Source organism: Salminus brasiliensis, chromosome 3 (genome assembly GCF_030463535.1).
Source record: "Salminus brasiliensis chromosome 3, fSalBra1.hap2, whole genome shotgun sequence".
NCBI classification, from domain to species: domain Eukaryota; kingdom Metazoa; phylum Chordata; class Actinopteri; order Characiformes; family Bryconidae; genus Salminus; species Salminus brasiliensis.
The window spans coordinates 3,068,523-3,095,130 of record NC_132880.1 but is presented as its reverse complement, the minus strand read 5'-3'; the positions used below and the strand labels follow the sequence as shown (position 1 = coordinate 3,095,130).

General features: G+C 41.4%; 1 protein-coding gene across 1 annotated transcript in view; it reads left to right on the top strand.

Moving 5' to 3' along the window:
* The first annotated feature begins 16,108 nt into the window (after positions 1 to 16,108).
* Positions 16,109 to 26,608, top strand: part of scn4ab (sodium channel, voltage-gated, type IV, alpha, b) — a 36,005-nt gene continuing 25,505 nt past the window's right edge. The window contains exons 1-10 of the mRNA XM_072675183.1: positions 16,109 to 16,260; positions 18,426 to 18,750; positions 19,792 to 19,912; positions 20,666 to 20,753; positions 21,837 to 21,965; positions 22,802 to 22,893; positions 23,788 to 24,057; positions 24,280 to 24,343; positions 25,144 to 25,285; positions 25,730 to 25,927. Coding sequence (XP_072531284.1) covers positions 16,163 to 16,260; positions 18,426 to 18,750; positions 19,792 to 19,912; positions 20,666 to 20,753; positions 21,837 to 21,965; positions 22,802 to 22,893; positions 23,788 to 24,057; positions 24,280 to 24,343; positions 25,144 to 25,285; positions 25,730 to 25,927 — 1,527 coding nt within the window. The 5' untranslated portion in view covers positions 16,109 to 16,162. The remainder of the gene's footprint in view (positions 16,261 to 18,425; positions 18,751 to 19,791; positions 19,913 to 20,665; positions 20,754 to 21,836; positions 21,966 to 22,801; positions 22,894 to 23,787; positions 24,058 to 24,279; positions 24,344 to 25,143; positions 25,286 to 25,729; positions 25,928 to 26,608) is intronic.

The following is a 26,608-nucleotide window of genomic DNA, read 5'->3' as shown; positions in this document are numbered from 1 at the left end:
TGTAGTGGTCCTAGAGTACCACCACCCTGCGTCTTGCAGTATTTCCTTTGCTCTAACACACCCAGCTCACCTCAGGAAGGGTTGATAAGGGTGTTTATTAGTTAGCATCAGGTATACTGGGAGCATGGGAGGAGCTAGGAGGTCTAAAATGTGTTTCCAGGAATGGAAGCGCTGGTCTTGCATAGGAATAGCATAGGAATGTCTAAAATGTGCAGCACAGTGGTACTCCACCACTGCTACTTAGGGTTGCAACGGGGTGGAAAATATTAGACAAATTTCCAGTAAATTATCGGTAACTTTCCATGGGAACTTTAGCTTGGGAACTTTGGGAATTTATTGGATTTAGTAGGAAATATTGGATAATTTAAAGGAACTATATCACTTTCATCAATGTACAAAGTACAAATACATTTACCATGGGAATAAATGGGTAATTATGGGAATTAGCTATTAGAAGGGCTATTGAGACCACACCCCCTGCATGCACTTTTATTTTACGTTTATTCCTCCATATGTACTATATGTACGTTTTTCACCCTTATCTTTGAATATTCCCATTTTATTCTCATTAATTCCCGTAATTTCCCATGGTAAATTCCCCAACTTTTAAATTTTCTGCAATTTTGCAACTCTACTGCTACTAATGCTCTTCAGTCCTAGCCAGTCTGTCTTTGGTCCTTTTGTCCCCTACTTGGCCTTGCAAGGGTCATACACATACCTGAACCTGTGCTGATCTCCAGCAATGGAACTACTGGTCTACTACTGGAGACCTGGGAGCAAGGGAATGCCTATAATGTGCAGTACAGTGGAACTCTGGGATTGAGAACCAGCCCTGCTGCTGATGCTCTTCAGTCTCTCAGTCAGTGAGTCTCTCTTTGCTCCTGTCTTCCCCTTCTCTGCCTAGCCCAGGTCATGTAGAGCAGGCTTGAGGTGTAAGGTGCATGGAGCCAAGCACCCCTCCCTTGGGTTCTCATTAGAGTCCAAGATCAGGTTGGAGCTTCTTGCTCGTATTAGTAACTGTCAGCAGCGTGACCTCCTTTTATATCTTCAGGCTGGCTCTTTTCTGCTGCAGGCCCTTAACATGCCGTGCCCCTGACACCATCAGGCCCACTGGCGATGCAGAAATGGTGATTCGGCGGTCCACAAACAGGATAAGCAGTGAGAGAGAAGGAAGCAGTGAGAGAACAAGGAACCTAAGAGCATGTTTGTTCAGTTGCTAGAGTTCCAATTTCAGTCTCGGTTGTAGGTCCATGCATGAAATCCCTCTCTTGACCGTCGAATACAGAATGGATGCTCTGTGAGGCAGTGTCCCAGGGCCCTGACCCATCTCTGTGACTTCTCCGGCTGGCCAGTGAGAGTTGTACTTGCTTGTAGCTCAGTGTGGCGGACTATGACAATGAACCCTGTGTTGAGTGGGTGTTTTTCCCTCTTGTCTCCGGCGACCAAGCACCCGTAGGCTGCTTGTGACATTTAGGAGATGAACAGGGCTCAGTTTCCATGGGATCTGTTTCTGGACCCTCTCAGAGAGGAGCTATAGGGGGGATCAAACTGCCTTTGTGTTTCAGTTTTTCAGATTAGATTTTTTTTTTTTGCTCTGATCAAATTCTTTTCATTTGTCTTTTTGTTGTCACTGTCGTGCACTGGCTTGGTTGGACCAGGTCGCTGGTAGGGCACCTCCATAGCGGAGGGCACTTGGGTGTCTCTGCATTACCATGGGTAATGGTGTATGGTGGGGTGCAGAGGGTGTTGATGTTTGTCACCTCGGGAATTAATTTGCTCACCCGCTCCAACTTAGCCACCCGTCTAACATGAGGCCCTGATCATCACATCCTACGGTATACTTCAGCGAGGGAAACATAGCCCAGGATTCCTTAATAAAGACGTATTAAAGACACACATTTCAGCCTGTCCACAGACATGTAAGTGAGATGAGTAATGGAATAAGGCAGTGGGTATTGTATGAGGCATGGGCCTCTGAGCATTTTTGCATGTGTGCTCAGTCTATGAGCCTGTCTATGGTGTTTTAACCTTCTCGTCATTGGAAAATATAAAGCCCTGCTGCGGTGCTGGTCCCGCTCACTGGGTGTAAAGTGATCTCTGCTTGTGGCTGCTGGTCTCCGTGGCCTGAGTGCACTTGGCTTGGCCTGGACCCTCTGCTCATTTGGCTACTGCTTCTGAAACAGGAGAGATACAGCCCCGACTGAGCTGTCGTAACGACACGCTGAAGAGGGGTAACGGAGAGGCAATGACTGCCCAAAACCACTGCTGAAGTTCTGGACTCTGGTCACATAAAAAGAAAGAACTGGCTTTTGGCAAGTGTACCAGTGGAGATCTGAGAACCACTGCTGAAGAAGCTGAGCTCTGAGAACCATTGGTGGTGTAACTGAGCTCTGAGAAGCACTGGTGAAGTAATTAAGCTCTGAGAACCACTGCTGAAGAAGCTGAGCTCTGAGAAGCACTACTGAAGAAGCTGAGCACTGAAAACCATTGGTGTAGTGACTGAGCTCTGAGAAACCATTGGTGGTGTAACTGAGCTCTGAGACTCACTGATGAGGTAGCTGAGGTCTGGGAACCATTGGTGAAGTAGCTGAGGTCTGGGAACCATTGGTGAAGTAGCTAAGCACTGAGAAACCGCTCATGAAGTAACTGAGCTCTAAGAAACCATTGGTATAGGGACTGAGCTCTAAGACTCACTGAGGAGATAACTGAGGTCTGGGAACCATTGGTAAAGAAGCTGAGCTCTAAGAAACCATTGGTGTAGTGACCGAGATCTGAGAAACCATTGGTATAGTGACTGAGCTCTAAGACTCACTGATGAGGTAGCTGAGGTCTGGGGACCATTGGTGAAGTAGCTGAGCACTGAGAACCATTGGTGTAGTGACTGAGCTCTGAGACTCACTGAGGAGATAACTGAGGTCTGGGAACCATTGGTAAAGAAGCTGAGCTCTAAGAAACCATTGGTGTAGTGACTGAGCTCTGAGAACCACTGATGAGTCACTGGGTCTTCTGTAGCTTACACAGCATTATGGGTTGAACCAACTCAACTTAGGTCTGGAGTTTTAGTCTTTTTGGTCTTTTGGTCTTTCTCTACTACTGCATGCATGCCAGTCAGCCTGTCAGTTCTTTTGCCTGAAGTGAGATGCAGCATTAGCTGTTTAGGGAGAGTATTTCTGTTAGGAGCTGATAGTAACTGGCCTGCAAATGCAGCCTGAACACCTCCAGCAGGGTGAGGGGCCTAAACCAAGGCCGACCAGCAAGCGTCAGAGTGTTGAGCAGTGGTAGAGGAGCTGTGAGATAAGACCACCCGTGAGAGGGTGCTGGCAGCGGTTTCTATCCTAAAGGCCCTTAGCGATGCTCTGTGTCCTGCTCTTCACGTGGCGTCCCTCTATCAGGGCAGTGAGTGCTTTCTGACAGGCTGCTGATGGATCGTTCTGGACAGTTTTTCATATCTCTGTGAACGCGCTGGACCACCCGTCCCGGCTGCGGCCTGCTGATGCTGATGAGGCACGTGCCTTAGTAAAGTGTAGCTGTGCTCCACTAAAATCACGGTGGTAAAATGTCAGTGTTATCCTGGATTGCTGAGCAGAACTACAGGACACGCAATGCAAATTCACTGCAGACACTACATTTCCCATAATGCCCCAGAGTCTGTCCAAAAGCTTGAGGAGCTAACACTTACAGAGTCAGGCTCAAATGTGTTTTTTGAGAGACGTACTGGACATTCATAACACAAACAAAATGTTGTGACTTTATAAAGGTTCACATATTATGGTCTGTTTTCGTGTTCTACTGTAAAATAGCTTCACACTGCTGCAGACCATCAACTCTTTTATTTACCTTCTGAGAACGTCCACATTGCTGCTGCAGCCGGCTTTAAACACTGTGGTTAAAACAAAGACTCTGAACTGGATTGGGATTAAAATAGCCAATACCCGATCCATTTAAATATGCCTGTATGATCTTAGATTCCGATCCACTGGATCGAATCGGGGCATCCCTACATCCCTACTACTTTTAGCAGTGTTATGAGCCTGGAGTACCAATGGCAACAACGCCATTCTCCCTGTTACAGTCAGTGGAACATCAACATGACTCTGAAGCTGTGTTTGGAGTCCGACCTCACGTTTGGACAACTCTCAGGTGGATCTAATCTGCTTATCAGTCTTTTGAGTCTTTTACTTTAATGTTACACTATTTATCACTCAACTTTTATATGTAATGATTGCTGTAATGCTGCCAGATACTTGAAGTAGTTTAATAATAGCGGGAGAGAGACGGCACATTGGACCATTGTAATGATTTTTTAAGAATATTGCCAAGAGAATCGCTGTCCACTCAGTGTCCACTCAGTGTCCACTCAGTGTCCTCTCAGTGTCCTCTCAGTGTCCTCTCAGTGTCCTCTCGGCATGGTGTGCTGTTAGCTAGCTGAAGAGATTGTAGTCGGTCTGGCTAGCACCCACTCATTTCATTGCCTTCTCCACAATGCTTCCTCAGGCTGCCCCCTCTTTCTTTCCCAGTCTGCCTAACATTAGCTTTTAGCCTTTTTACCCTCACTTCCATATTCTCCCAAAGTATCCATTGCAATTAACCCTTAAAAGATTTTTGCTAGCGGGATGGGGGACTGTTTTTTTTTTTTTTTTGGGGGGGGGGGGCGTAAATACCTTAGAAACGTGGACAAATCTCAGTCCATTCCGGCATCTGTCCGCAGATGTCTGGCCATCCACGTGACCTTTTCAACACACCAGCACCACATTGTCGATGCGTTAAAACATCCCCCTCTTAAGTGCCCTCCGGCCCAAGCTCTACATAACCACGGCTCCCTCTGAAGCCCGGTAGATTATCCCCGCAGCGGAGCCACAGGCCCTCAGCCGTGTAACCTAGCTTCCGGATCAGAATACCCTGGCTGGCATTTCCCACATGGGTACACATGCTGAGGCTCTTTCAGTCGGATAACACCTTCACAGCCTTCTCTTCCTCTCTTCCTCTCTTGTCCTCAGGCATGTCCTGTGTCAGTACTGTGTGACATGGAGTGCATGTGCTGTACAGCCCTGTGTGAAAACCAAAACACGTAATTACAGCCAACTTCAGCTATAGAAAAACCTCTGAAGCAACATCATCGGCAGAAAAGGACATGGAAGCTGGACTTGAGCACAAAATACATTTTTTTAATTTATTCTTGCATTTTATTTGAATCCCTGAAGTCAGTTTATAAAGTTAGTAAAGATATATCCTCCAAAAAAGTTATTATTCTAGTTAATCAATACATTACACAAATATTCAATAATAATAATTATTATTCAGTAACTACTAATCATTCAATATTATAAATAGTAATAATTATTCAGTATCTACTAGTTATTAAATATGTACTAATTATTTAGTATCCAATTATTATTATTTAGTAGCTTCTAATTTATAAATAATTATTAATTATAAAAGTATATAATTATAAAAGTATCTACTAATGATTCAATACGTACTAATAATTCAGTATCTACTTATTATTTAGTAACTACTACTTTTTTGATAATTACTAATTATTTAGCATCTACCAATGATTTAAAAAGTACTTATCATTCAGTAACTACCAATTATTCAATATCTGCTAGTTGTTTAATAGTACTAATTATTCAGTATTTACTAATTATTCTGGTTTTTTTATTCATATCTACTACTTATTAAATATGTAATAATTATTTAGTATCCACTTATTATTATTATTTAGTAACTACTAATTTTTAAATAATTACTAATTATTAAGTATCTACTAATGATTCAATACATACTAATTATTCAGTATCTACTTATTATTTAGAAACTACTACTTTTTTGATAATTACTAATTATTCAGTATCTACTTATTATTTAGAAACTACTACTTTTTTGATAATTACTAATTATTTAGTATCTATCAATGATTTAAAAAGTACTTATTATTCAGTAGCTATCAATTATCCAATTAATTATTCAGTATTTGTATATACTCAATAGTGAATACTGAATAGGAAGACATGTTAGCGAAGAGACAGGTCAATAAATAGGCCTTTGGTGATTGTGGCTGTCGAGGTGGCTCTGGCACTGGTCATCTCCTGCGTGTGTGGCTTCTCTTCTCAAACAGTCTACTGGCTTTGAAAACCTTTGGCAATTAAAGAATGACCAAGGCTCACAGGTTGGAACAAGCGAGGCTGTCCACTGGTGTACTGTAGGAGTGGAGGTTTGTATATAACAACAATCAGGAATCTCAAATCTCCACCTTTTCAAATGCTACAGTCCCTGTTTCCAGTCCCATTTCGTTGATCGCCCCCCGTCAATTATTGCCCTTGCTCTTGCTCTGCTTGAACGTTGATACCTTGAGGCAACTGAGGGAGCATGCTAAATGGCTCACCGCTGGTAAATACTGACCCCCTGACCTCACACCTTCTCTGGCTGTTGACATTGTCATCACAATGGGGTTTCTCTAACTAACACCACTGATACATTGCACCCCCTCCTTGCCCAAATAGCGGGTGCCTCGCTCCACAGGGTGAAAACATGCAGTGAGCGTGTTGCCATCTGGCCCTGTGATGGTCTCTGTTTATTGTCAGGTTGGATGTATCGAATTTTTCCAGGTTTTAATGGCCTGTTTTGGATTACGTGTGTCAGGGAGAGACTGGCTCTCGGATCACACCTTGGGGCCCAGGCTCCCCGGGTAGACGAGGTTCTGCAGCGACTATGCAGAAAGAGAGAGAGAGCGCGCATCTCAGAGTATGCTGACCTGGCTGCTCACTGATGGCCTGCTTGGGCCCACACCAAACATGAGCTGCTGCTTCTGCTGAAACGCCTCATTGCCATTTAGTGCCTGATTCTAATTATCTGATTAGCCGGCACGGGCCTCGGACTCTTTGGCGCGGCCAGTTGATTCGAAAAATCCATTGCTATGACCTGAAGATTAGCAAGGTTAGCATTTAGATAATAACTAAATAGCTGCGCTGAGATACATAAATAGTCTCTGACGGCAAGAAAAGCAGAGAGATAATAAAGAGGAAATGGAGAGAAAGGGAGTCTGTTCAGGAGTGCATGCTCCGCAAGGGCCCAGAATGGCACAGTGAAGCCCAATAGTTGTGGGAAAATATCAGCCGTCATCCATCTCTGGCAGAGAGGATAAAGGTCAGCTAACAGGGATATGTTTTGGGGGGTGGGGTGGGGTGGGGTGGACTCAACATGTAACCCTACTCTTACATGCTCAGAGTCGTCTCACATTAAAACTCACTGCTTGTATAGTGATGGCACATCATGGGTTTTATGGCATGAGCAGATCACAGCTCTTTTTTCTTTTCTTTTTTTTTTTTTTTTACTTTTTGGCTTGATTTGGGCTGTGGATGATTAAATGAAAGGCTCAGCCAAGATAGCAGTCAGGCATTGAATAGATGTTAAATAAACGTTAAGCTGTCAACATTGACTTTATTAAATCATGGTTCCAGTCTGATGTTAATTCATGCTCACTTTTGCACCCTGAGTTAATATTGAAACAACATTGAAATGTAGAACATAGAAATCATAAGACCGTAATTCTGAAATAAGACTTTGTCAAATGTACAAATTTAATTTTTCAGAAATATCAGTTAAACAGAAATACATTTGCATACATAAATACACGTCCCGAAAACTATTGCACTGTTACTTTCATGGTGCAAAATGTGAATCTTGAGATGTAACACTAGCAGGGCTGTAAGGGGATGTAATCTAACCAAAATCACAATCACATGCTAAACTACATCAGATATCCATGTTATATTGTATCCTTGTATATGCTTGCTGCTGTTCCTCACTTTCCCCTCTGTGTTAATGTCCTTGCTCTCAGTTCATGTCCCAGATCAGCAGGTGCTGAACTTGTCTGGGTATAGAGACCTGTTCCACCTAACCAATCTGGTGCATAGCAAAGCCTGCAGTACATTCAAGGCAGGAAAATATTAATAATTACTGTATTAAAAAGTTTCTTTAAAAAGCTCAATAGTTTTTTTGGAGAAGTAACCGTAGTAACGATAAAAAAGTAGAAATAGCTAGTAACCCATATATCCTACACTAGCCTGACATAATCTGAGCAGTACAAATAATGCAGCTGGAGATATAGGTAGGTAGCTAGTTAGTAGTAAGTAAAATCAGGGGTTTTGTATGAGTATAATGTAAAAGAAATTTAGTTAATGCTTGAAAATGATCAATAATCAGTTAGAACCGATATGTATTATCAATAATCAATCAGAATCTGAACATTTTTATGCTTAGGTCTGTTGGAATTGTCAGAGTGAGCTTGCGTGTCCTCTGTCACATGATCTCCCGGTCAGTTATAACTCAATGTATATTCAGCGTTTATTACATTGCAGCCAATGTTAAGAACCATCACCTGTCATCAATCCAAAATAGTACTGATATCAAAATAACCTCAACCAAAATGAGGATTCCTATCAAACATTAATGATGTATCAACATCACCCTGTTGTCTGGGAGTTAGCTTGACTAAACCGTGAGAAATTTCGCCATTCATGGTGGAGGGGTACATTCAAGCTGTTGTAAGGCAAAATAGTCCACTATTCTAGTTTTACCACTATTCTGACATCATTAACATTAGATATAAATTCAGAAATTAATAAAAACAGCTATATTTATATTGTACACATTGTACATTTAAGGTGGTAATAACTTCAGGCTCCTGCAGATGGCGCTGCACGAGGATGATCAGGCTATAAATGCCTGCGGGGTGTGTGACGGGATTTATAGATTGAGAAGAGGTGGTATGGTGAAGTGAGTGCCTCATTGGATGTGTGGAAAATGGGTCACAAAGCAGATGGCCAAAGACTGAATCTGCAGGTGTATGGAAGCACACGGTCATACTGGTCTACCAGCAGTGGCAAAAATCCTCCCTTCACACTGAGGTCTTTGGCCACGCCCTCCCTTCTGCCAATCATTAACTGTATTTGTTTTGTGACCCATTTTCCACTCATCTAAGGAGACACTCACTGCACCGCACCACCTCTTCTCAATCTATGGGTCTCGACACACACCCCGCAGGTATTTATAGCCTGATCATCCTCGTGCAGCGCCATCTGCAAGAGCCTGATGGGACTACCTCCTTAAACACACAAGGTGCTTATTATATTATTGCAGTATATAAGTGATGTTTAGTATTTTTGGGTTGTAGTTATTAATTATATCAGTGATATAAAGTAAAAACGCTCTGCCGTATGTCTTTAAATAGAGCATTCATAGTTTTAGCATTGGTTTAAATCAGTGTGTACATTAAAAATAATACATTTACTATAATACAAGGATAGCCATGTGCACAATTAGTGCTATCAGTGGTATATTCTGGGTATTATTGATTATTATTATATTTTCTACTGATATTGATCATAATTTGTATTATTTAACCACAATTTAACCGTTGAAAAGCTACTATGATGAGCAAAGGCCAGTGTCTGTTGTCTTTCTGACCGGCCCAGTGTTTATATATAAGTTTAGTCTGGACTATGAAAAATCTACTCAAAGGTTTTAATATAAAGTTCTACAAACGACAACCTCAATTAAAGGGGCCACAACATTAAACAGAAGGGGCTTAATTTTAGCACAGGTCAGTGTGCAGTAGTGGTCGTAGAGGGCGGGGTTGGAATGTTGGGGGCGGGGCTTGTGTACAATGTGAGGGAGCGAGTGCACGGCTGGAATGAGCCGAGTCATCGGCAGTGGCGTAACCCGACGCCGTGCCGGAGCGTGATGGCCTACAGCAGCTGCTCGGGACTTGGCGACCACTGCCGAACCGCTCCCGCTGCTGCCGTGACGGATGCCCCAAATCCTGCACGAATCCCTAAATCCACGCCAATTAAACTCGGCCTGCGCTCCTCCGTTCACCTGTGGGTTGCATCTTGTTAACAGCCAGCGGGAGAGCAGATTATGAGAGCTACACGGTGAACCTGCATGACACCTGCAAAACCTGGTAGCTTTAAAAATGAGCTTTATACGACAATGGAAAAACCTCCTTAACTTTCAATGAAAGTCAATGGAAAAGTCATTTTGGAGCATTTCTATCGGTCCATTCATCATGAACAATTGCCAGATTCACATTATGTCAAAAAGTGTAAAACAGCAAGGCTGACAGAGACAATAAGTTCATAAAGTCAAAAGTAAGAACCTTAATCTGCAGAACCTACTTTCAGTGTATTAAAACTAGCTAGGACCTCCTTTTACTCTCAAAATAGCCTCGGTTTTTCATGGCACGGGTTCCACAAGATGTTGGACACGTTCCCTTGAGATTCTGCTCCTCGTTGACTTTGAAGTGCAACTCACTGCTAATTCCTGCAGTTTTTCTGGAGCACGTCCAAGCTGCAAATCTCCCAAATATATTCTACTGGCCTCAGATCTGGTGACTGGGAAGAGCACTGAAGAACTCTGAACTTGTCATGTTCGTAAAACCACTTTGAGATGGGCCATGATGCACCATCAGGCTGGAAGCAGCTGTCAGAAGATTATGATTAGACATGATTAGCAACAATGCTCAATCGATGACTGATTACTGTCCTGTACTGTACTGTTGACCCAAGGCAGGTTGGGTCAATAGATTCATGCTGTTGGCACCAAATTCTGACCCTACCAACTGTGTGCCTCAGCAGAATTCAAGGTTCTTCACAGCAGGCTGCATTTCTTCAGTTCGTCAAACAGTAACTAATATTTTTAAGTATTAAAATCTTAAAATCAAATAAATAAAGTGAAATACAAATAAATAGAAATGGTGCAGAAAATGGCTCTTCTGCATTGGTTTCCTGTAGAAGGTTAGAGTCTATTTTATTTTATTTAGGACATCAACATGTCATTTTAACATGGATGTCCAAATATTTGCATGCGACTGTACGTTCATGTTGACACTGCTACACAGTTATATGGGGTCTGTTTTATGCATCGTTATTTTGTACTATTTACGCAGGGTAATAAAAAAAGTACTTGCATCACAGTACAGAGTGCACCTCAGGCTGTGTTTGCATTTGTTTGCACTTTTGAAACTGTAAACACAGAGCTTAAACCAGCCCAGATGCAACAGCAACAAATCTGAGTCCAGATCTGTCTAAATGCAAATGTTAATAAACACAAATCCGTTTGACTTTACCTGACTTCAACATTTTACTGATTTATTTATTAGCTGTTTTTTACATTGAAATAAAAACAACACCATGGCGCTACAGCAGCAAACCAGGCCCAGAAAGTAAAAATCCACCCCAGATGTCAACCCAACTGCCTGGATGGCTCTGCTACAGCTAGCTAAATAGATTTTTACAAATTGTCAAACATCCTGAGGTGGATTTTTACTTTCTGGGCCTGGTTTGCTGCTGTAGCGCCATCCCGGCAGTTGGAACAAAATCCTGGGGTGGATTTTTCCTTTCTGGGCTTGGATTTGCCACCTATACTGAAATAATTATAATTGTGCCTGCTGAAGGCATAATGAGATGTGAGGTAAAGACCTCAAATCATGAAACTCTTTAAAAAATATTCTTAATTTCCATTCCATTTAGAAGAAGATTAAAAATTGAGCACCACGTCTCCATTTAGAGTTTAGTTTGATGAGTACATGTAGGAGGAGCTAAAGTTAAAGTTTGTGTAAATCCAGAATTTCCCAGAAGTCTTCTGTTTTTCCTAGAAAGCTTATCATCAAACACAGGTAGCCAGAGGCCTTTTAGCCCACTTGCATATCGACCATTCTTCTCAAACTTCTCAAACAATCATTTTGCCAGCAGCTCAAAAAATCCCACTGCTAGACAGATTCCTACATCTGAACTGAGGCTATGAAATAAAAGTGTTTTTAGATGTCCAAGAAGTCTCAGAGAGACTTCACATCACTGTTTTCTACAGTGGCCACACATCCTGCCTATGGATTTATACAGCTTTAAACACACCTGTTTAAGCTCCGCCTTCTTACTGTCGCTATTGGTCCACATGACCCTGCATCTACATCAATCACAGGTCGAACTGCTTAAGTCCCGCCTTCTCATCGTCACTATTGGTCTACACGACCCTGCATCTACATCAGCATTTGCTCAAACTGCTTAAGCCCCGCCTTCTCATTGTCACTATTGGTCTACACGACCCTGCATCTACATCAACCAATGATCAAACTGCTTCCTAACATATGAACATGAACATGACATGAAAAGAAAAACAACGGCATGTAAAAGATGGTAAAACTGAAAGTTTTGGCAACCATCCCCATGCTTCACAGTTCGCAGCACCTACTTCCAAAACTAATCTGGCTTCTGAACGTCAAGGTTTGCCATGTGAGCATCGATTACCTTCGTTTTCAAATTTTTTGACCTCCGCAGAGTGTTTGTTATTAATTTCATTATTTATTTAATCAACAATATTTTTTATTTGTTTAATAAATTATATATATATATATATATATATATATATATATATATATATATACATATATATATATTATTTGATATATATATATATATATATATATATATATATATATATATATTATTTTGTTTTATGTTATGAAAGACAGAGTAACTATAGAACAATAGAATTTGCCACAAATATTGTTTTTTATTTTTAATTAGTTAAAAATGCTGTGCTTCGCAGCAGAACTGAGAATGTGCCACATTCCGGACATGTTTTACATTGTAATAGAGAGCTCTTTATAGGGGCGTCCTGGCCTCATGTTGGCTCCTGCCCAGCAGTTAAAAGATCAGTATGAATGTCCACTGCAGTGTTCAGCATTATCAGCTGGCTGCAGTCACAAGTGCCTTTCTAATGGTGATCTTGTAATGCAACTGCTGCCCAAAGGGTGTGAGATTATGAGGCGCTGCAGCTGAAAACACCTGTTCTGCACGTGGAGGCCCGGTCAGTACTGAACATGAGCCACAACAGAGACAGAGGTTTACAGTGTGATGAAACAACCACTTGTAACTGCACCTTTATGACGGCCCATTCCTCCAGCATTAAAGAGCCCTTATCCCACTTTTTCTTGATTTTTTTTCCTGCTGAGGGTAAATGAGGATTTTGTTGGGGTATGATCCATTTCTCAGTTTTCCAACCTCTCATTTAGAAACATTTTGAATTAAATTGTGTCTTTAGAGTTAACCTTAGAGCAGGACCTCTGCTCTGGATACCCTGTATTGTGCCTCATTTTTGTGCCTCAAAACCCCAAGAATGATTTAAGAACCTATACTTTTTTGAATGTGAAATGTTGGGTTTGAAAGAGTTAAAAGTGAAACAAAGGGATTTTATTATTATTACTATTACTACTATTACTATTATTATTATTACTATTACTACTATTACTTTTACTACTATTACTAATATTATTACTACTATTACTATTACTATTATTATTACTATTATTACTACTATTGCCATTACTATTATTATTATTACTACTACCATTACTACTATGACTATTATTATTATTATTATTACTATTATTACTACTATTACCATTACTATTATTATTATTACTACTACCATTACTACTATTACTATTATTATTATTACTATTAGTACTATTACTATTATTATTATTACTATTACTACTATTACTATTACTACTATTACTAATATTATTACTACTATTACTACTACTATTATTATTACTATTATTATTATTACTATTATTACTATTACTACTCTTACTATTACTACTATTATTATTTTACTACCATTCATATGAAAAAGCAAGGTGTTATTTCAACAAAAATATACCGTTATGTGTTGCATTAGCTGCACTGACAAGACTTCCCAATTAAATGTGTTACTTTTATGACACATTTGCATAAATGCTTCTGTTCTGAATAAAGCACTTTAGCCCCACCCATTCACGCTGACCTTATAAGTAGTTTTTCAGCCTGGACTGCTTTTGGAATAAGTCCCAATTTATTGATTATTTTATTTTATTTTATTTTATTTTATTTTATTTTATTTTATTTACCAGGGACAGTGCACATGCAGTGATCAGCATTTCGGTTTTCTTCGTCAGTGTAAATGTGCACAGCTAATTAGCTAATAATCTCATTTTCATCTGTAGTCCCTGGGCAGGTTATTACAGACTAAAAGCATAATGTCATCCGATCAATAAGCACTTCAAAAGATAAGTAAATAAATTGCACATGCAAAAGCAGGGCCAAAGAGATCAACAGTATGATTGGACATGATTGCAAATTTTATTTGCTTTAAGCCACTTCTTAAGCTTTTATTTAAAAGTGTGGTAATTAACACTCTCTCTTAGTTCAGCTGCTAAGCTGCTCCAGTAATGGCTGGCTCTGACTGAGAAGACTGAGTTTTCCCAAATGTTCTACGTCTATATTGTTCAACACAATCCCAAACCTCAATAGCTCTCGCTGCCCTACCAATACTACTGCTACTACTAACCTTCTGCAGTACGAATCCACCCAGTGGAGGGGGAGCAAGAGAAGGGCAGCCATCAGCAAAGAGCTCATGAAGGAAGTAAAGGCAAGAATTATTGAATTACTTTAATAGGAAATGACATTTCATGCCCTAAGTGGGCCTCAGGAGAAGCATTCATGATAAAGTAAGATATGGACCCTTTAAAGACTGACATCATCAGCGGACCCCAAAAAAAGAGCGCACCACTCTAAAGTTGTTGCTGGCAGAAACCGGCATGTCACAGCCTGGGACTTCTGGGAAGTTGTGCCCCCCTCTGTTTTTTGGATTAGCTGGTGCTCCCGTGTGCATGCAGAGTGAGTCATGACCCTGATCAGAGAACTTTTGGGAGGGTATAGTCAGCCCAAGAGTCTTCCAGGAACCCCACTTAAACAACACAAAGGAAGAAAGACTCCTATTGATAAAGTCTCATTAATTTCCCAGGAGCAAACAAGAGGGGGCTGTAGAAACAACGCTCACAATAAAGCTGTAGACATGCTCGCCTGCGTCAGCCCCCTGTTTTAGTTACAGTGTGTATTTTAGTGAAGATGTAAAAATGGGAATGTTATGAATGGTAAAAGTGTAGTGTCTTGGTTCTGGGGCCCTGTTCAGTTTGTTTCTAATGGCACCACTCTGAATAAACTCTAAACGCTGCTGTGCTGAAGATCCCAGGAGATCAGCATTTCTAGAAATGCTCAAACCTCCACCTCTGACACTAAAAATCATGTCATGTTTGCTAGGGCCTTTTGAGGTTCCTAGGGCCCTTTACAGGTCAGAGAACCTCAAAAGGCCCTAGCAAACATGACATGATTTTTAGTGTCAGAGGTGGAGGTTTGAGCATTTCTAGAAATGCTGATCTCCTGGGATCTTCAGCACAGCAGCGTTTAGAGTTTATTCAGAGTGGTGCAATAAAGAAAACACATCCAGAGGCAGCCAGACTGGATGGAGCTGACAGAAAGGCTACAGTAACTCTGTACAGAGCAGAAAAGCCTCCCAGGATGTACAGCAACATGTCCAGCCTTGAGGAGGATGAGCTACAATAGGGTTCCACTTCTATCAGCCAAGAACAGAAAGCTGAAGCTGCAGTGCTGAGGCACAGGCCTACCAATACTGGACAGCTGTAGCCTGGTCTGATCAACCTTGATTTCTGCTAAGGTACTCAGGGGGAGTCAGAATATGGTGCTGACAGCACGAATCCATGGACCCAAACTCCCTTGTCTCTACAGTCCAGGCTGTAGGAGGTGGTGTAATGTTTTCTGGGCTCACGCTGAGCCACCGTTAATACCAATTGCTTGAGTATTGCTGCTGACCATGCCCCTTGGACCCTGTCTTTTCATGGCCACAATGGACCTAATGGATCTTCTAACCTCTACTTCCATGCATCCTGTCACAATCCATTCAAAGTCAGAAGTTCTTCAGAATCAGTCCCAGTCACTGGATCTGAATTCAGTAGAAGTGCATTATTTTATATCTACATATATACCAGCGCTCCACCTGCTACTCTGCTGGAATATCGCATTCCTGCTGAGCTGCTGTGCTGTTTCCAAAATTGTTCAGAGAACCAATAGAGCCTTTGTTTTCGGGACAGTTTTGGGACTTATTGAGGAGGAGGGAGAAGGGGGGGTTGTCTGTTCTAAGTCCAACTGAATTGGCAGAATAAAAGTGTGCATCAGCCACAGCAGGCAGCTAGTGTACTTCCCTCGTTAGTCCAGTGCATTCGAGCGCAAACAGGCAGCGCATTGGGCAGGCAGCAGGTAGAATGCCCAGACGAAAGATCTCCCTTCTGGAGTTGTGGCGCAGGAACCGTGCAGCTCGCCTGAAGAAATCCAAAGACCTGAAACTATGGCCACATCAACTGTAAGTGTAACTTTACACTTACACTTACTGCTGGATTAACCCATGTGGAGTAAACACGTGCCGTGTCGGTCAGTGGCTGTAGTAATAGTTATAGTACTATCCGGTGGATCATCATTTTTACGAGATGCTTTTTGTAAATAAGGCTGTTGTTAATTAAACGAATGTGTTTCTTGTTTGTTGGTTATTTGGTCATTATAGTATTGTGTGCTGTGTCCTACTGATGAGTCAGTCTATCTGACAATTTACAGAGATGAAATAAACTGTTATAGTCGGAATGGCTTTAGACGTGTGGAAATATTCATCTAGCCATCTATCAATTTATATGGTTTTATGCAGCATATAATTTTCCAGCACCTTTTTAGGGCAAATTTATAAACATTATTTAAATATGAATAATTAATATAAAGAGACTAGCATCTCATTTGTTGGAAAGGGGTGTGAGTTGGAATTGTTAAGGAAACTTTAAATCAAGTGAAGATTCTTTAAATTCTATAAAGATTCTTCACACACACACACACACACACACATCCTTCTATGGCTTAGTTCAAAGAACTTTTGTAGCACCTCTTTTTTTAAGAGTTCTTTTGTTTTATGTATCAGAAAAAAACATCTGGTCCTTAGAACGTCTTAAAATCAGGTAAATCCAATCTTAGATGAACAACACTACACAACAGATTCCACTGCTCATTATTCATTTATCGATAATGAAGCCAGAATGCAGAAGCAGTGTGTAAAAAACAAAGTAGAATCTAAGTAATCAATTAATCCATACAATCACCTTTATCATGAACTTGAAGTAATGGTTTTCTGCATGCCCCTGTATGGCTTTATCAGTCTCTTGCTTCGTTCTGGCCCACTCTTCTTTACAACGTTGCTTCAGTTCATTGAGGTTTGTGGGCATTTGTTGATGCACAGCTCTTTCAAGGTCCCGCCACAGCTTTTTAATTGAGTAGAGGTCTGGACTTTGACTTGGCCATTGAAATATATATTTATTTTTTTCAGCTGTTCTGTTGTAGTTTTGCTGCTGTGCTTGGGATCATTGTCCTGTTGCATGGCCCAATTTTGGCCAGGTGTAAGCTGGTGAGATAGGTGAGCTTACGTTGGCTGGCTCTAGAATACTTTGGTCGATTCAATGACCGCAAGTTGCCCTGCAGGTCCTGTGGCTGCAAAACAAGCCCAAATCATCACCCCTCCACCCCCAGGGCTTAACGGTTGGTATGAAGTGTATGAAGTGGTTTTGACCAAACATGGTGCTGTGCTGTATGGCCAAACACCTCCACTTTGGTCTCGGTTCTGTCCAAAGATCCACTGTTCTAGAAGTCTTGTGGTTTGTTCAGATGCAACTTTGCAAACTTAGTCCGTGTTGCCACATTCTTTTGAGACAGAAGAGGCTTTCTCCTGTCAACCCTCCGAACACGCCATACTTTTTCTAACTGAGCTGTCGTGAACTTGAGAATGAGGGACTTATACTCCTTCCCAGATTGTTGGGAAACTGCTTCTTTGAGATCACTGCTGATGTATTTCGTCCTTGGGATTGTGTAAACACACACCTGATTGGTCCTGACCAGCAAACTGCCAACATCTACTTTTATAGAGGTGGTCACACTTATGCTTTAACCCCTTAATGCAGCAAGGCTTATTACACATTAAGGTGTATTACTTAGTAACTACAGAGACGTCTGTACAAACTATGGGGCTATTCTTTGGTAATAGAGGTTTGTAATAACATGTTTGGCCCGACAGCGGTCCATAGGCCATTTAAGGGCATTTGATTACCCCCTCCTTATTCCTATGGAGGCAGTAAGCGTGTACTTAATTTCATACAGTTTCTACTATTTTGGCCTAGTTTTTGTTAAATAAAGACACTATATAATCTGTTGTGTGTTGGTGTTAATCTGAGGTTGTGTTCATCTAATGTTAGGACTGCTATGTTAAATTATTTCATTTTAACAGGGTGTACTTTGTTTTTCACATGATTGTTCTTGATATTCATGCTCTGCCAACAAACTACTGAAAAACTGTAGCAATTCCTTCAGGTGACATTTGTAATTGTCTTCTTGGTGGAAAAGCCAGTTTCTAGGAAATGTATAGTGACTCCAACCGAAATTCTTCAGGTGGAATGGGATTTCTGCTAGTGTCACGTTTCTCCTCTCCTCTGCCTGCAGGGCACAGCTGAGAGACCCCGAGGTGGTGGCATCCCTCGCCCAGCAGAATGCCAAGATGGCCTGCCTGCTCCCCCCCACAGGCATCGATGTGTTCCGCCGCTTCACGCCGGAGTCGCTGGTGGAAATCGAGCGGAACATGGCGGACGAAGCTGCCGAGCAGGAGCGCAGGAAAGCCCTGAACATCGAGATTGCTGAGGAGGACCTCCCCAAACCCACCAGTGACCTGGAGGCCGGCAAGGTTGTGCCCTTCATCTACGGAGACCCACCACCAGAGCTCCTCAATATTCCTCTGGAGGACTTGGATCCCTACTACAAAGCACAGAAAGTCAGTCCTGCGACCTCTACACGCAACACAATCACACTGAGCATGTTTCAAAGAGCTGGTCGCTCTCAGCCATTAGAAAAGGGCTTTCGGGCACCTTTTAATTTTAAAGCCAAAGATCGAATTTTCCCTTTGTGTGCACAAATGTACTCAACGAGCCAAGACATGAGTATGGCGACAAGGCTAATGTGAAAGACGTTTATAGCTCATCAGTTGGCATCATGCAAACTGCATACCTACAGTGATGTTAAATAAGATCTCAAAAATGTACAAAAGTATATATAAAACAGATACAAAATCCAGTACAGCTACATTACCGCAGTACAGAATCCAGTACAGCTATATTAGCTTCAGTACAGAATTCAGTACAGCTACATTACCGCAATACAGAATCCAGTACAGCTATATTAGCTTCAGTACAGAATCCAGTACAGCTATATTAGCTTCAGTACAGAATCCAGTACAGCTATATTAGCTTCAGTACAGAATCCAGTACAGCTATATTAGCTTCAGTACAGAATCCAGTACAGCTATATTAGCTTCAGTACAGAATGCAGTACAGCTATATTAGCTTCAGTACAGAATTCAGTACAGCTATATTAGCTTCAGTACAGAATTCAGTTCAGCTACATTACTTCAGTACAGAATTCAGTACAGCTACATTACTTCAGTACAGAATTCAGTATAGCTACATTACTTCAGTACAGATTTCAGTACAGCTACATTAGCTTCAGTACAAAATCCAGTACAGCTAAATTACCTCAGTACAGAATCCAGTACAGCTAAATTACCTCAGTACAGAATCCAAAATTAATTAGTACAAAATTAAAATTGCAAACTTCATAAACCACCCATGTCTTGGCTGATCAACTACATTTGGGACAAGTTATATTTGTATATTGTTTATTTCATTTTGGGCCTAACCGTTAATTCCCACAGCAGCTGTATATGATATGCTTACTGCAGTGGGGCAGATATTGCTGTATGTGTTGCAACTATTGTATCTGAATTTTGTGTTGAGCCTTGCTTTCATTTGTTTTGCAGACTTTCATCGTGATCAGTAAAGGGAATACAATCAATAGGTTCAACGCTGAGCCTGCCTGTTACATTCTGAGTCCATTTAGTCGTGTCCGCAGAGGAGCCATCAGAGTACTCATACATTCATATCCTTTAAATATAAGTTCATTTATTTTAATGAGATTTTATTTCCAAATGAATTCAATGTATTGTTTTTTAATTAAAGTAAAATGATTATGCATGATTCCTCCCAGACATAATGGAATTAAACCTTATACCTCTCCACATTTCTGACTTGAGATCATAAAGACACAGACAGAATATGTCCAATATGTCCCAATGTATCCAGACAGATGTACTTGGTGAATTTTGCTATTTTAAGGTGCACTTATGGCTAACGCATTTTATTTGGCAGGTCCAAATTTAGAAGCTCCATAGCTCACCTAAAAAGCACTGCTAATAGACCTTGGTGCTCTGGAGCTGCCAATAAATGTGGACTAGAGGGGTATAAACCTCCAAAAGGCTGTGGAAGAGAGAAGTCCAGTCAATCCAATACCTTGAGTCATGAGCTGCAGTAGCTAATGCTCCAGTGGCTAATGAAATCATCACAGCAATGTTCAAACATCTAATAAAAAAGCCCCTATTAACTCTCTGAGTAGGTGTCCACAAACATTTGGACAAATAGTGTCTAATATAGGGTCTTAACGTTATACAGTGTGCTCTGCAGATGAATGCACTGTGATGGCAGCAGCAGAAATAGGCTAATTTGAACAGTATAAGTTGCCAAAGCATTTCTGACCATGGCCTGCCAGCGTCCAGAAGCTCCATCACAGCACTGGCATCACTGTGGCTCTCGGCAGCCAAACAGCCATACAAATTTCTCCTTGACTGCGCAGCACATTGTTCAGCATGTTCATCATGGTAACAATCCTGTCCAACTGTGTGTTTATGACGATGAGTAACCCCCCAGCATGGAGCAAAAACATGGAGTAAGTAAAAAAACAACAGTACTATAATAATAAAATACATATTTAGCCATAACATTAAAACCGGTGACAGGTGAAGTGAATTACATCGATTGTCTGGTTTCAGATCTACACATTAGGCAGCAAGTGAGGTCAGAACAGTCAGGTCATGACGGTGATGTGTTTGAAGCAGGTCCTCTGACAAGAGCCAAATATTGCAGGCTAGACCACTGGGTCAGAACATCTCCAAAACTTTAGGCAGGGTCTGGGGGTGTTCCCGGTATGCAGTGGTCAGTATCTACCAAAAGTGCTTCAAAGAAGGGCAACCTGTGACCCCGCAACAAGGTCATTGGCACCTAAGGCTAATTGATGTGATTTGTCGAGACTCCACCTTACAACCTATAGGATTTTTTTTTAGGGATCTACTGCTAATGTATTGGTACCCGATACCACAGGACATCTTTAGAGGTCTTGTGGAGTTCATGCCTCGATAGTTTACAGCAGTTTGTGTCAGACTGGACTGTATGAGGCCGGTGGTTTTAATGTTACGGCTGAACATGTAATCTCTGGGATGATCTTTTCTGTTTTAAAGACCAAGAATAGCCCTTTTTATTATTCTGAAGGTACGGGGAACTTTAAAAAAACACTGAGAGTGCTTTGGGGTGAATTGCACCCCAAAGGGAGAGATGCTAGCTGGTGAAGGCCGTAAGGAAACATAGCTAGCATCGCTGTCATGTATACCGCACTCTTATACAGCCTTATATTTTACACTCTTCAGTTGAATTATTGTCTCTTTTAATTAAGATTAAGATTAAAGTTAGTGCTATTTTGCTCAACAGCAGAGTTAAGTACTACACCAACTCTAGCTTTGTTGTATTTATTAGCCAATAGCTAAATGGCTGTGCTAAGCACCTCAGGGATTCCCCATTAAAGGTCTATAAACTTTACATCTGTTAGATATTCATGCAGCAGTTTTAATATGTGTTGTTTTTGTCTTTCTCTCAAATAAATATTTATAATTAAATTAGAATTTAAAGTTATACAGTGCACACAAGATGGTCCGGCTTCACTGTTGTAATCGTATCTGTGCGCTCTCTTGTGTCACAGATATGTTTTCACAGGTATCTACACCTTCGAGGCACTGGTTAAGGTCTTGTCCAGAGGGTTCTGTGTTGGAGACTTCACATTCCTTCGAGATCCATGGAACTGGCTGGATTTCATGGTGATCAGCATGGCGTAAGTGTCAAGTTAACTCTAAAAAATCATTCTACAAACCCCCCATTTACAGATTCCCCCACGTATAGCCTACAGTTAAAAACGAGAGTCCAGATATACAGTAAAAAAAACAACAACAAACGTTTGACCACTTGTAAAGTGTTGAGTGCTCTATTTTTAGATGTTGATCTTATCCTCTTACTCCAGCTCTTCTTGTTGGAAGAGTTACAGTAGTCGCCATAGGGAAGTCACATCCCCTCCTTAAAAAAAAAAACAAACACAATGAAGTTTCTATTGATGTGTATTAAGGAAACTGTGTAAAGCTGAATTTCACATAAATGTCAAGCTAACCTTAATTAAAAAAACATGCCAAGATGCACAGTGTGGCTAAAAGTATGTGGACACCTGAACATCACATCCCAGAACCCTCGCTAACCTCCCATGCAGGGCTACAGGGATTCATTTCTGCATGACAGAGCACTTCAGCACTCGGTTTGTGTGGCCTTCAGTTTCATAGTTAAAACATGTCCACTTCACAATAACAGCACTTACAGTTGACTGGGGCAGCTCTAGCATGGTGAATATTTGACAAGCTGACATGTAGGAAAGATGGTATCTCTTCAGTACAGTCCTTTTCACTGCCAGTGTTGCACGTCTGCTTGATTTATACTTCAGTTAGCAACAGGTGTGGCTAAATCTCTCAATCTCACAAATTTGAACAGGTGACCATGTACTTTTGTATAGAGTAGAATAAACTAACAGGCTTAACGCTCCATCGTTGTTCACTGATCAGTTGTGGTAAAATCCGAATCTGATCTGGGAGCTACTCACTGATTTTGGCTAATCGTTGTCCACAGGTACATCACAGAGTTTGTGGACCTGGGGAACGTGTCAGCTCTGAGGACCTTCCGTGTTCTCCGAGCCCTGAAAACTATTACTGTAATTCCTGGTGGGTACCAAACAGGAGTCTGAACCTTCTAAAGAGCACCTCAGTGGCCACACAATGCACTTTGACAAAAAGGGCACTCCTGTTTTAAACAATCCAATTTTGCCAATTAATTAAAGCAAATAATATAGTTCCTGATGAATATCCTGTAGACTATTTCAGAACATTCAAACCTTATAAATGTAGATTATACCTGCTATCAGCAGCCGGAGCCTGAGGGAGCACAATTGAAAGCACCTTGCTCTCTCTGGGTGGGTAGATGTCTCTCTCTCTTCCCACATCACTTCTGTGGGATGCTGGCTGGCATGGACGCCTGCTAGCTGATGCATGAGAGATGGGTACCCCAGATTCCTTAAATTCCTCAGATTGTGTTGGTTGCCTGGTGACGTTGCATCAGCAGCAGAGGCGGTGGCTGGTTGCGTATGTGTCGAAGGAGGCATGTAATAGAAGGAGTGGGTTGGGTAATTGGCTAATCTAAAACTGGGGAGGACAGATGGGTAAAAGAGAAGAAATGCACATTATAGCTTTTAGGCACAGTGTTAGTCACCCTCTGACTGACACACAAATTGGCATTTTTGGCTGATGAACCATACTCCTAACAATGACGGTGATATGTGAACAAACCCCAGCAACACCATTGTACCCTATACAGTACCATACCACCACATAGTCATTGCTGTGATCACTTTTTACTGATTCAATGAAAGCTTACTACTTAATACTGTTAGCTTACAAAGTGCACTTATATGGTAGATAAAAAAGGCCAGTGAGTGTAGGTGTCAGATAAGTGTACCTAATGAACTGGCAATATGTGATACTTTCATATTGTTTGTTGTTTGTCTTCTCAAACTCATGTCAGTTTTGGGATGAATCATGCCTACCCATTGTGTCTTTCAGGTCTGAAAACCATCGTTGGTGCGCTTATCCAGTCCGTGAAGAAGCTGGGAGACGTCATGATCCTGACAGTCTTCTGTCTCAGCGTGTTTGCCCTCATCGGCCTTCAGCTGTTCATGGGAAATCTGCGTAACAAGTGTGTCATATGGCCTCCTCTAGGCCCAACATTTGACATATTCAATGGCACGGCATACATGAACGCGACGACAAGCTTCAATGACACAAACTATGGAAATGGCACTTTTGACTTTGAGGAATACATCAATAACGAAGGTAACTCGTGACCAAGGTGTGCAAATGCATGCAGCACATGTTGAAACTGTGCAGTTTATCATTTGTAATCCTTGACATGATATTACTGGTATCACAGATAGGCATAATATGATCATCCACAGTGTTGTCTTAACGGTGTGCTTCAACCTGCATTTTACTGCCAGGTTAGGATTATTTCTAATGTAGAATTGTGCTTAATTGGTCGTTTTCTTTACTGCGCAGAGCATTACTACTTTATCCCTGGTTCTTTGGATGCACTTCTCTGTGGAAACAGCTCTGATTCTGGGTATGTTCATCGGACTCACATTTTTTGGTTGTAATTTGACTTGATGTTCTTTTCCATTGGTGGTGGTCCTGAGGTTAGATAAACTCTACAGGATTCCTAAAGTTTACTTATAGCACACAGCTCAGCTTCTGCCAAAACAGTTGCATTTAGCCATACTGCCTGCTATCAGCAGCCGGAGCCTGAGAGAGCACAACTGGCTCTCTCAGGGTGGGTAGATGACTCGCTCTCTCTCCCAGCATCACTTTAGTGTAATGCTGGTCGGCTCAGGCGTCTGCTAGCCGATGTTTTAGAGCTAGCTTTTCCTCCAAGCGTGGAGCGTTGCCACTGTGTTACGACAGACTAGGATTTAATCTGCACAAGAGAACCTGGCCTAAAATCTCTAATCCAGTAGTTCTCAGACGGGTCCTCAAGCAGCTTATTCATCGCTGTATTTTCCAACCTGCCTAGCTTCAATTAGCTGCAAAAACATGGTCCAATTCAATATGACAGCAATTTGAACTGTAAATCCGGCTACAGTATGTTCTGGAAAGCTTGTCCAACTCCAATCTCACAACAGTTGCCACAGAACCACAAAATTCGGACCAATTGCAGAGCGATGCACTTATTGTAAATTTACCCAAAGATCATTGAGTGAGCAAAATGAAGCTAGAAACTTCCCAAGAAACTGTGCCAGTGATCCAAAATCTGTCAAAAGAAGCACATAAGAACTTCCAGAAGACTTCACAGGTTTTTATGAATGTCTATACCTTACTTTCACAAGCTTTTTTGGATGAATGAACTGTTCACTGCATTATTGACAGACGGTGTCCTGAGGGATACATGTGCATGAAAGCTGGGAGGAACCCAAATTACGGCTACACCAGCTACGACAGCTTTGGCTGGGCTTTCCTAGCCCTCTTCCGCCTCATGACACAGGACTTCTGGGAAAACTTATTCCAGCTGGTTTGTACATCCACACATTAGAGGCTGTAGTATTTAATAAATTTCACATTTTATTAATCTTGTATTCTTGTTTTGACATGCCTCAGTATAGGAAGTGTAGCACTGTTAAGTAATGTGAGTACTCAGCTATTTTCCCCATTGAAACAAAACTGAACATGCCGTGATCATCATTGCTACACATCATTTGTGATGTCTTCGCTGTAATGCAAAAAAAAAAAACCCAAAGAACTCATGTCCAGGTTACAACTTAGAACAACTGCAACTTTACAGGACAAGGAAAAAAACTTTGGTATCTTTCAATGGACTTCAGTGTAAACTGAACAAGGTTTTTGCATGACAGCGACGATATGACTCTGCTGTGATCTCACAGTCTCATGAATGGTATTTCATTAAGGTCTGAAAAAATCAGTTCTAGGCCTTCTGACAGTGTTCTGTATATTTCAGACTCTCCGGGCAGCAGGGAAGACCTATATGATCTTCTTTGTAGTCGTTATCTTCCTGGGCTCTTTCTACCTGATCAACCTCATTTTGGCTGTGGTGGCCATGGCATACGCAGAGCAGAATGAAGCCACCATTGCCGAAGCTAAAGCGAAGGAAGAGGAGTACGCCAAAATCCTGGAACAGCTGAGGAAGCAAGCTGAGGTTTGCTATAATCATACTAACGTCCGGCTGCTTATTTGCTTTTGTGAGGAATTTGAGATTAAATTGTGAAGTTTTGTGAAGACATTTGGGATGCGGTGTAAGGAGTCCCACTCAGACATAAGGCAAAAGACCCCCTTCATGAATAGAAATAGAAATACTAACATTAGTGCCCATTTAGCATTTTTGGTTTAGCTGTTTAGTCTCCCAGTCTGCCCATCATGACCAAGTAGGCTGACTGACATGACAAACTTGACCAAACTAGTCAACCAGTATGACCAGCTTGACGACCAGCTTGGCGAAGTCATGCTGATAGAACAGGTAGTCCACCAAATAGCTGACATCGCTAATATAGGTAACATAGGTATGTTTTTACCTGGATCACCAGCTTTTCTACCACCTTGACCCTCTGAAACCAGCTACCGGCAAAACTGGTCTTGAGCTGGATAGATGCTAAATGATAATGCTTGGAGTAAATTGAACTACTACTACTACTAATAATAATAATTTAATATCTAATAATAATAAATTTACCTAGAGATTCCATAGAATTTATTGAGTATTTTGTTTTTTGATGTATGGGACTTTGGTTGGGGTGAAAAGTGTCTGCATGTGGTTCTAAAGGCTTGTTTGCCACCCTGTTATTTGGCCTTTGAATAGAACGCACTGATTTGCCTGTAATTG